The 13,024-nt window shown below is 38.4% G+C and overlaps 3 protein-coding genes across 3 annotated transcripts; all 3 read right to left on the bottom strand.

The window, feature by feature from the left end:
* Positions 1-1,196: 1,196 nt before the first annotated feature.
* On the bottom strand, positions 1,197-3,907 carry LOC113687001 (uncharacterized). Its single transcript, XM_027204695.2, has 5 exons — positions 3,750-3,907; positions 3,013-3,054; positions 2,705-2,911; positions 2,179-2,280; positions 1,197-1,375 (listed from the first exon to the last, which is right to left on the bottom strand). The coding sequence occupies exons 1-5, from the start codon at positions 3,792-3,794 to the stop codon at positions 1,256-1,258; spliced, it is 516 nt and encodes a 171-aa protein (XP_027060496.2). The 5' UTR covers positions 3,795-3,907; the 3' UTR covers positions 1,197-1,255.
* Positions 3,908-5,657: 1,750 nt separating this feature from the next.
* Positions 5,658-8,429, bottom strand: LOC149046047 (uncharacterized). The gene is made up of 5 exons (XM_089206380.1): positions 8,289-8,429; positions 7,701-7,745; positions 7,152-7,337; positions 6,558-6,656; positions 5,658-5,879 (listed from the first exon to the last, which is right to left on the bottom strand). The coding sequence occupies exons 1-5, from the start codon at positions 8,331-8,333 to the stop codon at positions 5,769-5,771; spliced, it is 486 nt and encodes a 161-aa protein (XP_089062506.1). The 5' UTR covers positions 8,334-8,429; the 3' UTR covers positions 5,658-5,768.
* Positions 8,430-10,156: 1,727 nt separating this feature from the next.
* On the bottom strand, positions 10,157-12,170 carry LOC113687024 (uncharacterized). The gene is made up of 5 exons (XM_027204724.2): positions 12,019-12,170; positions 11,816-11,857; positions 11,232-11,426; positions 10,794-10,892; positions 10,157-10,371 (listed from the first exon to the last, which is right to left on the bottom strand). The coding sequence occupies exons 1-5, from the start codon at positions 12,061-12,063 to the stop codon at positions 10,267-10,269; spliced, it is 486 nt and encodes a 161-aa protein (XP_027060525.2). The 5' UTR covers positions 12,064-12,170; the 3' UTR covers positions 10,157-10,266.
* Between the last annotated feature and the right edge of the window lie 854 nt (positions 12,171-13,024).

Raw genomic sequence — 13,024 nt, 5'->3', positions numbered from 1 at the left:
CACCGTTTGTAGAAATACGGCCTGCTAAATCTGTCGAAAACGTGCAAAAGCTAGCGTACTCACGATTTATTTCTTGGTTCGATTTTGCTATTACACTCCAATTAACTCTCTCTCACAACTCTCACAAAAAAAAACACATCACGTCTCCTTGTAAGCACGTGGAACAGCACCATATATGGGGCGATAAGACACGTGCTGCATACATGCGGTTTGGTTATGTAATAGATAAACGAAATCACTTATGTTTAAGATTAATAAATGTAACGTACAGTTTCCAACAAATCGACCAATCAGAGCGTGTGTACTAACTGAAAGATGTAATTAGTTTTCCTTGCGTCGAGAGATGTTCAGAGGTTTTTAAGAGCTATTGTAAAGAATTGAAATTGTCGAGGCACTATAAGAATTTTTACTAAGAAAAGTGTCTTTAGTTAAGAGTGGAGTTATTTTCCCTATATATTTTTGTAACATGGAATTTTTTGTATGCGAAGGAAATATAATGCTTTGTTACTTACTTGATTGTTGTATGTCTTCATTATCGATTGGAGGAGATTACCTAAGGGGGGATTGATGTAATGTTTTTCTCATTTTGAAAAACTCAACGTTTTTATAATCCCACCACGAGTTTTCAGAATTTCTAAAAATATATATTCTTTTTCTTCGAAACCATCATTGAGTCACAATAAGGCTATTCCTAAATTTGCAGCTTCGATTTCAAACACTTCGTCCTGCTGAACTGTCCCTACTTTATCCCGTCATTGCCGAGCGTAGGAAAGTGCAGGTGAAGTGCAAGATAAGCACGGGGAGAGCGTGGCAAAAGTGCGGGTACAGTACAATTGAAGTCTCCGGTTAAATTCGCATAATTTACGGGAAAAGCGCGGTAATAGTGCGGGTTACTTACGGGAAAACCGCGATCAACGTGCGGGCAAACTGCAGGTAAAGTTCGAGTAACTTGCGGGGGAAAGCGCGGTAAGGGTGAGGCGCGGGAAAACTGTGGGAGAGTGCGTAAAAAGCGCCAGGAAAGTGCGGGGCAAAAGCGGCAGATAAGTGCGAGAAGAAGCGGTTTACGTGAGGAGGAAAGCGCGTGGAGAGCGTAAGGGGCGGGAAACACGCGTGAGGGGCGAGAAACACGCAAAAGGACCACGTAGAACTAAACGAAGCACTGATTCTTAGTCACAAGACCAAGACCAAAGACCAAATCAAGCACGTCAGATTTTATTTCACTTTACCATGGTAATTGGCAATCTCACGGCCAAAATTATGCTTCGTCTTCCGGCACGCACTGCCTTATTGGAAAGGGAATCTTGACGATTGGAAGTGTCACATGGGTCGTGGTTTTGCAAACCAAATGTTCCTGACAACCGCACTTATGTACGCTCTAAAAATTAAACCAAAGAATATTGTCTGGTCAGGAAAACAGATCTTTTATTATGGCGGAATACACGAAGAGTCTCCAGGGGGTGTAGGTCGGGGGATTGTGAAAGCCTCTTTCCTATCGAATGAGTTTTCAGAGGTCCATTTTAATTGTTGAAACCGTATTTTAATCTTTCTATAGTTCACATTTAAAGAAGCCCACCTAAGTTTTCACCCTTCCAGAGCGTCCAAAACAACATTGACTTGTTTTGGAGGTTCGAGTAAGCTGTGGAAGTTGGGTCAAAGTTACAATTTTTTTTGAGGAAAGCAGCTCTACCTATCATATGGTTGAAGTTGACGGACAGTCCTCGGAAGGGGGGCCCTTGGGGACTGTAGATTCCACTTTCTTATGTTGCTTTCTCATTGATCCAAACCGATTTTACCTCAGCTCACGAACCTGTCTGTTAACAGACCTCAGTTTGTTCTCAGATCACGTGGAAACGCATTAGCATCACAGGGAGCACGCCTGCCATCCAAGAGCGCTTCATTACAGTCAAAGCCAATGTGATCAAAACAGCCAATCAGAACAAAAGAAATATTACGAGTAACCAATAGGAAACTTAGACTACAACCACCACACGGAACAACCTGAACCGCGGGAAACGCAAGTGATCAACCGCTGACCAATAGTTTTGAATCTGATTACAGTGAGAAAGATACGCAAGGTATCTGGACCAATCACAGAGGGATGTTGAAAAAAATCAAAGTAATCCAATATTTCTTTCAACATTTCATTATCATTTAACTATTCACACTTGCCACACCTACCCTGAGGTAACAAGTAAAGTATTTCAGCAACTTCAGGCTACATCGTTTGCTAAACAGACAGCAGGTGTTTGGCCAAAAACAGTCGGCTGCCGTGGTGCATTTCTGAAATCAAAGTTAAATAGAAGCAAGAAACCACTATTAAGAAATTCATACTTTTGAAGAAACTACAGAATTTGTTATGTATCCAACAAAACAGCATCATATGGTAGGATAGAATTTTGGCTGCAATCACGGTATTAAGATTTCTCTATTCAAGTTCTCCTTAGCGCTTCATAGAAAGAAAGAAAGATTCAAATCCTCGCCATAATAGGTCCTCCTCATCTCGTACCCAGATCCTACCGTGTAACTGAAAAGTTAGATCCTACTATGTACCATCGTTTGGCCGTAGAAGGTCTGGGTACGAGACTTAAGTCCCCCTCGTCTGACATAACAGTTCTTGATCCAGGAGAAATGAAAAGGAAAAACTTGCAAGGACGAAGTACCAAAATTAGTTTCCTTTTTCCCCTGATCATTATTTTTTCCTCACCTTTCCAGGATAAAATCTTGCTGCCGGGTCCAATGCTGCACTGCCAGGGTCCAAAGTTTCATTAACGTCATATTCTGTTAGTTTTTCGACGACGATCGGCTCATTGACCGGCATGCATTGCTTTACCTCAGCTGTTTGTTCTCCCATGTCAATTTCCCGAGTTACTTTGCAGGCTAATCCCGGTGCGCAACTGCAATGGGAATTTTCCTGAGCATGAGAAAAAGGAAAAAAAAAAGATTTACGTTAGAAGCTTTAGAACAAGGCGATATCCTCGCAAATTTCAAATTTTGAATGAATCTGAGACTCACCATAGTTTCACAAGCTGAATACTTTGGCAAATTGGAGCAAGCCTAGAAAAGATAAAAAGTTTAATTTCTACGTAAAAAAAGTTTTAAACCATCCGCCTCACTCTTATCTAGATCAGGAATATCGTAATTTAAACCGGGATTCAATCCAATTTTGATCATCCACTTTATAAATGGAAATAAAAAAGACAGATTAATTTTTTTTTATTCTTCGTTTTGTTTTGTTTTACCGTTTTTTGTCAGAGTGTACATAAAATTTTTATGTTAACTGCGCTGAAATTCCCCTTGTCATTTCGCTTTGGTTTTTTTTTCTTTTCTTCCTGTCTATATCAATACATCAGCTGTTTTGCTTTGCATGCGAATAATTTGGAGTTATTCAAGTTGAATTACACGAGGGCATTTGGTTTCATTGCATTGCTTGGCTTTAACGATAGCTACCGCTAAAATATGACATCTTGAACCCTTTCACTCCCAAGAATACAATGGTAAGTCTCCTAACTATCTGCCATACATTTCTCACGACGTTAGGTCGGAGAATTTGGTATTGGATCGACTAATAATCCCCTAATTGATATATTTCTCCGTTCTTATCCCTTATCTGCTTGACATTGATATTGTTAGGATAAATTCTCTTTCGGTCACTCCTTTGAGTCAAGGGGAGCCAAGAGATTGCTTTAGAACGTTCGGTTTCTGAAATAAAGCAAAAAAATAATCGCTGCTAATCAGCACAGAAAACTTACCACAGACAACGAGAAAAACAGAGTCAGGACTGCTAAGCTTTTCATTTTGAGTACTTGAATCTGATCGAAACGTGAATTTTTAGGCTCGAGATAAACTCAGTCTTAACTAGATAAAGCTACGGTTCCTTCGGTCAGCTATTTTTTTTTTATACTTTTCTGTCACGTGATGGGGGATTTCACACATTGCTATTGAGAACCTGTTCTACAGGCTTTTGAGTGAATACTGCTAGATCATGTCAATCTAATAAGGGACATGAAAGAGATTCAGGGCTTTTAAAAACCTTTTCAAATAAAAGGAAATGTAGATGTATGGCTTACGCAAAAAAATTACTTGCCTACTATTGAAAACATTGCAAATGTCTTTTTGTGTATTAATTTCTTTTCTTTTTGAGAAATTAGCGGGGAGGGCTTATAACTTTGAGTCAATGCTATGAATCTCTAAGTGGCCGTTGACAAAACATAAAACAGTTTTAATTTTGGTTATGTTTACAAAGCAACATCACCATGGCCTCTTCGTACTTTAGTAAAACTTACCAACTCTTAAAAATGTTATCGATTGTTAATTCAGCCTGTCTCCTGTTTGCACGAATTTAAATAATAACCACAGTCGTAAAGAGCTTGTAAAATACGTTCAGCAACTGTGAAAACACGCCACAAACAAGAAACAAATATATTTAACAATCTAATGGAACCTATAAGCATTTTTGTTGTTGCCATCATTATTGAGTAAAAATAACACTTTACAGCGCATCTAAGCAAAGTGTCTCTGATCTGTTGGCAGCTTTCACTGTAGTATCCTCAAAAAAGTTTGAACAAGCCATTGGAGAGAGAGTTTGGATTTATCAACTGAGTTGATAATGTAAATTGGCCACCGTAAAGAATTTCTATATTCGACGTTTCGGGCGTTGGCTCTTTTGTCAGAGCGAAAAGAAGGCTTACGCTCGAAACGTTTTGCGATGGTCAATTTACATTCTCAACTCAGTTGATAAAACCAAATTATTTGTAATACCACCCAGCGACGCAGCACCAAATTTTCTGTAAAGCCTTGACCCTTTTGGTCGTTTAAGCAATATTGTGTAATTATTCATGCCTTGCACCAAATAACTTGCTTCAGCCATTACCATTCTAGTTCATTTTCGCGATAGGTTTTAAACATCTGATTGGCTGAGAAAGTAGAGTGAGTCTCTTGACCAATCATATGGCGAAGAAAAGTGTAGTAAAATCAAGGAAATCCCGCTTTATTTTGGCCCTCAGTTACTATCAATGTGAACAAGACTCAACAATGAACCCTCTGACTACTAAGTGTGACTAGCATCTAATTTCTCCCAAAAATATCACCCCTGAGTCACACATTAAGGTCTCCAGAATAGAGGAAATGATCACCAACTAAGCCCTTGATTGTTAAACAAGTTCTCCTTGTTCACGCCTCAGGGAAATTTACAGAGAACTGTATGGAGACTATGCATACTAATGTTAACGTATACAGGGTTAAAAAACTGAGAATGGGGGTGTTTCAAGATGGAAGTCAGCCAGGAAACCACGTAATCATACTTGTTAGCACTTTGGAACGATGAACACAGAAATTTTCCACACTATTTTTAAATATTAACTGTGAAAGGGTGATGAAAGCTGGGAAACGTATCAAGCAAAACTAGTTATATCTTCAAACGATCCATAGTTTAATTCTGATTGTCTAGGAAAGCTGGGATTCGTTAAGCAGCTTTAGAAGGTTTTATACGATGCCACGTAGCACGAATTTCCCACCGACTGACGTCTCCCTACCCTACCCCCCCCCCACTTTTCTCACCCCCCCCCCCTCCCCGATACAGACCATATGGTATGTGGAGCTAACTCTCGCCTGTCGCTAGCTGATACCTGCTGACAAAGTCATACTCTAAATAAGATCTGTTTGAGGTTTTCAATGAACTTTTATTCCTTCGTTTGATGTTACATACTTTACATTACTAATTAAAAACTACTTTTTTCTGTAACTTTGATGTAACACTTTTGCTCAAAGGCTTACTCGGGCTTCACGCACTGTTTGATAGGGATCTTGATCCCGAAAGGTAATCGGATCGTGGTTGTTACTTTGCAGATCATCCCGTTACCGCATCCGCAATTGTGCTTTTGCTATGGTTAAAAGGAGAAAACAAACAATGAAAATGAGAAGCACATACAGATAGTGAAATTACAAAGAAAGATCAAAAGACTAGATGTTATTTGATTCGTCACAAGACAAAAAGTGTTGAGGTTCCCCTCGGTAAATTGAGCCAATTTGCTCTACCTATTGAGCTACAGGAAATGCCATACTAAGCTAAGTCGTATTTCAGGCTTGCTTGTGAACTACTTTCGTCAATGTACATGGTCTCCATGGGGTTATCGTTAGCCTTAAAATGGCCAAAATATTTAGTCGTTAGGCATCAACTTTGACAAATTTTAACCGTTAGCCGTAAAAAAAGTTAACCGTAAGAATTTATCTTTTAATCAAAAACGAAGGAAGTTAACCGTTAGCCGTACAACAGCCAAAATTTTCACAGTTAAATGTAGTAGCCATCATCCCATTGATATCCTCAATATACTGTGCCAATATTCTGACCAACATCTTCACAACACAGTCACTAACATGGTAAAACTATTGTGACTTACGTTATAACAACACTGGTATTTTATTAACAATACATTAACCCTGTCACTAAAACCAAACAAAGAAGATTCAATATCTTGAGGCAAACGAAAATACTTATCTTTCCAACCACTCACCCCCATGAAAATCACAGACTTATTTCTATAGAAAATATTGTTACTAACCACAAGATAGCAAGTGAAGAACTCCCCAAGTTTCGGAGCACAACGTTTGCCAAAGGCACAGCAGTAGTTGTCCTGACATTCAGCCTCGGAGCTGCAACGCTATAAAAAAGCAACATGGCGTGAATAAAAATTTGTTTCGGTCTGAGAAATTTGGCCTCGCGCGGACAACCTTCGCAGTCCCAATTCGATCTCCATAGAAACATCAAAGGAAAACGAGAGATACTTGTTGGAAAAAAGATCAAATTTCGTGTGTCAAATTGTGAGAAAGAAGAATGCCTGAGTCGAAAATAACCATTGGAGTGGGGCCCATTCTTATAAAGAATTTTCAAGTCTCTTACACTAACCTCTTTTTGGTGATGGCTAATTGAAAGAATTGATTTGGTATTTTAGGGACAGCGGTATCGTGACCAAGGAAGGGATGGGTGCTTAAACGATGCTGGCGGTTCAGGCTTTTACGCAGATGCGGGGCATTTTTGTAGAAATTGCTTCTTATTTTTATGTAAATTTGGGAGACATCGCTCTCCCACCCTCCCCCCCTCCCTTCCTAGAATATCAGTCCTTTAGGGTAAAAATAAAGGTGATTAAAATTCTTACGTTAAATAGAAATCGTTTTGTCCTCATGGGTTCGTCTGCAGACTGATTATCCAGATCAACCTCTTCCACCTCAATGTCCATTCCTTCTGGCATGCACTGTTTCACAGGAATAACCTGTCCATTGTAGATCATGTTCTTAGTTAACATACAGGACAAACCGGCTTGGCAGCTACAGTCTCCTCCGCCCTGAAATAACAAAAAAACACATCTTAACGTCAACTGTGATCTATTACTGAACAGACCCACGGCAAAATGGAATGAATTTGTTTTATAAGATAAAAAAGCAAAATGCTATACGTCTGTGGGTAAAAACCAATCAAAACGTGTGTATAATTCAGCTTATCATATCCAGTCCATTCTTTCTCATGTATACACATAATTTTGATCTGTTAGTCCTTTGAAGCGTTTTTTCCTCCACGCCTTCTCGTGACATCCTCTTCATGCCAAGACTGTGTCTTTTTTTCATTATAAAACAGATTTTTATTCTTCTCTGATACTTTCAACCACCCAAACAATCTGAAAAGCGTCTAGTACCATTCAGTCACCTACCGCTGCAATGTTGCAAGCCGCCAATTTGGGAAGATTACCGCATCCCTAGAGGTAAAGAACAAAAGCAAACCATTCAGTTAAACATGATTTCATGAAAGACTGCCTTGTACGTACCAACTTCTAGGGCTATGTTATCACAGAAATATCTTTCTTTCTCATTTCTAGCGCATACATGGCATGTATCCAAGGGGAGAAAATCGAAATTTTGGACACATCAGAAAACAGAAATAAAACATTTACTTCTAATAACATAAAACAAAAAAAGTAACAGCTGTGACGCCTCCAACAGAATTGTTTCAAAACCTCTCCCGCTTTAGGAGAGAGAGTACATTCCCCTTACTGGAAATATGTATTGAAGATCCCAGAGTTGATTAACATACAACGTCTCCCTATAATATCCCCACATTATCCCGCAAACAGGTAATGAGAATTCTCAAACTTATCAGGCAGAAGTTGTTATCTTGGTCTACGTGAAGCACCAAATTCTCGTCAATAATTTTCAAGGAAATGTACAGCAGCTAGAGAGGAAAATTGACAACGGATCTTGAGAGGTAACGGGTTAAGGAAATTAAGTTGCTGTAAGCTTACCAAAGCAGCTGTAGCGCAAAAACTCAAAATGATGAGAATCTTCATGACTTCAGTGAAACAATTTATAGAAATTCTCAGATCCAAGTAAACTTCTGGTAAAGTTGAGTGCCGTGATCTGCTGTCTTGTCTCTTTTATAGCTTTGAGGCACATTGAGTAAGTAGTAGGTTTTACAACATTACTAATAATGTGAGTGTCTTTAAACAACACGTTCAAACAAAAACTGCCCATGTAAAATAAAAATTAGCATAGCTGTTTGTTGAAAGGATTAGAGAAAACATGCAGAGCCCATTCTGAAATATTTGCAATATGTTCTTTTGAGCAGAATAAACATTTTCTGCCCTGAATGTTGAAAGCTACGGCAAATATATCAAACACAATTACAATTCAGTTACATTCCTGCCTTAAATTTTCATGGTGAATTAGAAAGTGACACAAAAGAAACCATTTGTCATGGAGAGAATTTTGAATTTTTGACAGAGTGCGCTTCAATAATCAATTGTTTGTATGCATGGAAAATTTTCTATAATCTTTTTTTCTGGTACAAATTTCTCAAATTGGCCGCTCTAAGATTTCTAAATACTTCAATACGACTTGTGGGTGTGTTCACAGTGTATGTCTACAAACACAGCTCAACCAACATCATTGCATTAAGTTGTTAGTGCTAGAGTAAATAATATGCCTAAGTATCTATTACAGGGGGCTGAAAAACTTCTTGGACAAATCTTCGACGAATGGAATAATACGAGGAAAGTCTATTGTTTACATACAGGCAAAGTATGGCCTTTTACACGGCAAACATTTCATAACCATTGAATGATATAAATCTTGAAGATTTTATGAGACGTTTGGTCTTGTCAATTAATGTATCTACGACCTTTTCAGCTGCTTGACATAAAATGGAAAGCCAGTTTGCTGGACGAGACCGTAGATTTGAACTCTTATTCCCAATATCTTGTAAGTAATTCTCCTTACTGTCTGTAATACCATTCTTATTATGCAAGCTTTTGAGAATTTGATATTGGATCAACTAATAATCTCATAATTGATATTTTTCTCCCTTCTTATCACTTGTCTGCTTGATATTGTATCAATATTTTGAGGAGGAATTCTGTCTTGGTCACTGATGAGAGTGGAGAGGCTAACAGTGTGTTTTATTTCATCAATCAAAGTTTACCTTTTAAGCGATAAGAAATGGCTGAAATATGGCGGGTATCGTTCGTATCGCGTAATTTTTCATGTACATTATTAGAGGTGTAATTTGCCACGAAACGCTTTTTCGTGTTTTTTTAAATCCCAGTTGGAACCCCTGCCTATTTAAAAATCAAAATATATTTTATATTCTGTTTGTCATAGTTACAAATCTGCTTTGAGAAATTTTTTAAAATCACCAACCACCCCCTTTTGAATAGTTATCATCAGCCTGCAATTTAGTTAAACGCCGTAGGACTCCATGCTTTTGCAACAATAATCGGAAGTGTGCTTTTCTGTTACACATGTGCTCCTCTATTTCTTTCGTTTATGCAGCAAACTTTACTTCCCAGTTTGCTTTGATATCAATACCTGTTCCTCATTTTCCTAACCGATTTTTTGTTGAATTTGGTCCGAATGTGCTGTCATGGTAACGAGCGATGATGTCATAATCTAAAATATACGTTTTCTCGGCTTTAATTGTATTTGGAGAGAATTAGTTAGAGAGAGTTCTCAGAACTATATGACTAGTATCCCATACAAATTTACTATTTTCGCCTTTAGTTTGCTGAACGAAAAAAAAGATCGATCGAGTTCTGATCTTAGGCTGCAGGTCAATAAAGTGTTCTAAGTAAAAGAGTCTTTGTTAATAGACTACAGCAAATAATTTTCCAAGTCATTTTGAAGACTTTCTTTATTTCATTCACTTAAATGCTTCTAAGCGTTACATGTTTAGTTTTGTCTTCCCATCTGATGATTACTTTGTCTCGATCAAGAGGCTGGTACGAGTTACATGCACTGCCTCAGGGCAACCCTGATCCCAGTCAGAGGAATGGTGAAGGAGGCTGTTTCGGTACAAACCAGGCCATCAAGGCAACCGCACTTGTGAAGGTGCTGGAAAAATAAATAAGATAATGATAATAGTTATGATTATTATGATAAAAAATGGTAATAAAAACGATAATGAAAATGATAAAATGATAAGTATTGGTAATAAAACGATTTCGAGTGCAATTTGGTGTTAATAAGCACGAGCAAAGGTTTTTCAAAGACAATAAAATTGCACGAGCCTGTGAGGCTAGTGGAATGTGTAATCTTTGAACAATTTATAATTGCTTCTTTACACCAAATTGCATTCGAAATCATGTTATTATTTATAAATTATTTACATGAGAAATCATGATAAAGACGGACTCTGAAAATAATATCAAAGATAAGAATAGTCTTAACGAGATTGTAACTCATATCATCCATGTTTTTGCTCGTACTATGCTTGGTCTATGCGAAATAATGCCAACCATCATTTTTATACTAACCGTTAAATAACATGTGAAGTACTTCCGAAGTTTTGGAGCGCACCTTTTGTTGAACAAACAACACTGGTCTTCTCCGCAGTCAGTTTGAGTTGTGCATCTCTGTTTTACAAAGTAATAGTCACATTCATTCAACTCGAAGTTTAGGTCAAGAACGAACTATGTCTTTATCATAAGTGAATTTAACAGATTTAACATTCCTTAATCTTATAGAGCAATTAGACACAACTGAGACTATAACTACTCGCGACTCGTACACGTGCTTTGTACGTGCTTTCCGTGTGATTTTCATGTGTTTTTCACGTGCTTGACGCTCGTTCAGTGTAATTCCTGGCCTTCCCTAGTTTTTTTTAAGCCGTTTTATAATCTTAAGAGGAAAAGACCCAATTGCGAAGTATGAGTCTATATTTAATATAGTTAATTCAATCCAATCCGTCCTACCTTAAGGAGTCCACTAAACAAAAAGCGTTTCTTCTTCATGGGAGCAACGGCACCTTCCTCGTCAAGATCGACTGTTTCCACTTCAATCTCCATCCCCTCTGGCATGCACTGTTTGACGTCTGTCATTTGTCCTTGGTAGATCAACTTTTTGGTCAGAACACAGGACAAGCCGGTTTGACAACTGCAGTCTCCCTCCTGGTAGAAGAATCACGTGACGTGAGTGTAACTAATGCGATATGAACAGACACGCCCGCACTAACAGCCTCTTGGACAAAAATACTGTATCAACCTTGAGGCAGAAGCTTAGGTGGCGGTGGGACGGGCTGTGGTGCCCCCTTCCTGCTTCACGAAAATTTGAAAGGAAGAGCCCCATCGCATCACATTTTAGTTTTGGTCTAATTCAGTTGTTAAGACTAGTGGCGGGAGTTTTCTGGACTAATCACCGAGCAAACTTTAAACAGAAGCAAGGACTCCCGGAACGCTTTTGATAACTCAATTAAAATTTTCGCAGTCATACGAAGTTACTACCAGTATCATTACCATAAATATTAATCAACGCCCTGAAAGATAAGATTTCGGCTCACCTCTCTGTTGCAAGCTGCAAGTTCAGGAAGATTTGAACATCCCTGAAAGAAACAAATGCATCTTAATTGGCTCTCCAAATAAAGTTCGCAAAACGCGTGATTTGGTTGGAAATATGAATTACTAGTTCTCTTCATTCTACTGAAGAGGAAGGATAGACTATTAAACCCGTCGAAATGAAACGTTTCAACTTTTGAAAACTCACCAAAGTGAGAGTGACAGAAAGGCTCAGCAAAATAAAGATCTTCATGGCTTGAGTTTGAGTGAATGGAAGAATCGCTCACAACTGAGAGGCTATAGTCTTGATGAGACAAATTGTGACTAGAGACCCTTGTGCCCTGCTTTTAAAGTTTTCGAGAAAAACCCTGAAGTGGTATGTTTTGCAGTTTACTCAAGGACTGCAAAGCGGGGATAAGTATTTTAAAACATCAAGTTTAAACTAAAATGAAATGAAGCTTGTTCAACTGCGTGGTGTGTAAAGCACTTTAGGAGAACGTATTCTGTTTGTTAGTGTTGGGAAATTGTGTATGTTCGCAAAATGCGTCTCTAAACAGTGCAAAGTTGTTCAGCTGCAAAGCCACCTCAGTCGGGTGTTATTCGTACTCAGTCCTCTTAGCTTTACACACCAAAACTTTGTGTTGAAAGTGTTGGCGAGGGGACTGAGCAGAGTTTTAAAACATTGTTTGCCAGACGCACTTGCTGAGGAGTAGACGTGCAGCATATACAGCAAAACCAGTGGTTGAGGGGGCCGGGGGTGGGGGTACTCCTGGATATTTTAGGTGGAGGCGGGTATGCTGCATGCTTCATAAATCCTCTACTCTATTTCAGATGAAAAAAAGAAGTTTTTCGCTCCATTTTGAATGTTTTAATAAAAGTTCTATTTCTTAAAAAAAACTTTTCCTTCTTTTTAGAGAACGTTGTACACTCCCTTTGTTTGGTGGCAACAAATTCTCGTTTTCATTTTTATGCTGTAAAAATGAAAAGATAAAACTATACAAGCCAGATACGAAGACAAGAGAATGTGAATTGATGTATCCCCTTGAGCAAGTACCGTTTTTTCCCTTTACTCTGTATCTTTTACATCCTTCTGCGCAAACTTAAATCTCGTTTCATAGACCTTTTGAATGCTGTTTTCGACAATGTTCACGGAAGGTTCCATGATCACTACTTTAGAGATATTGGTGGTCAGTATATTTTCTTTACCAAGAGTA

This window comes from Pocillopora damicornis, chromosome 5 (genome assembly GCF_964200805.1).
Source record: "Pocillopora damicornis chromosome 5, jaPocDami1.2, whole genome shotgun sequence".
Classification (NCBI taxonomy): domain Eukaryota; kingdom Metazoa; phylum Cnidaria; class Anthozoa; order Scleractinia; family Pocilloporidae; genus Pocillopora; species Pocillopora damicornis.
This window is presented reverse-complemented; position numbering and strand designations above follow the sequence as displayed.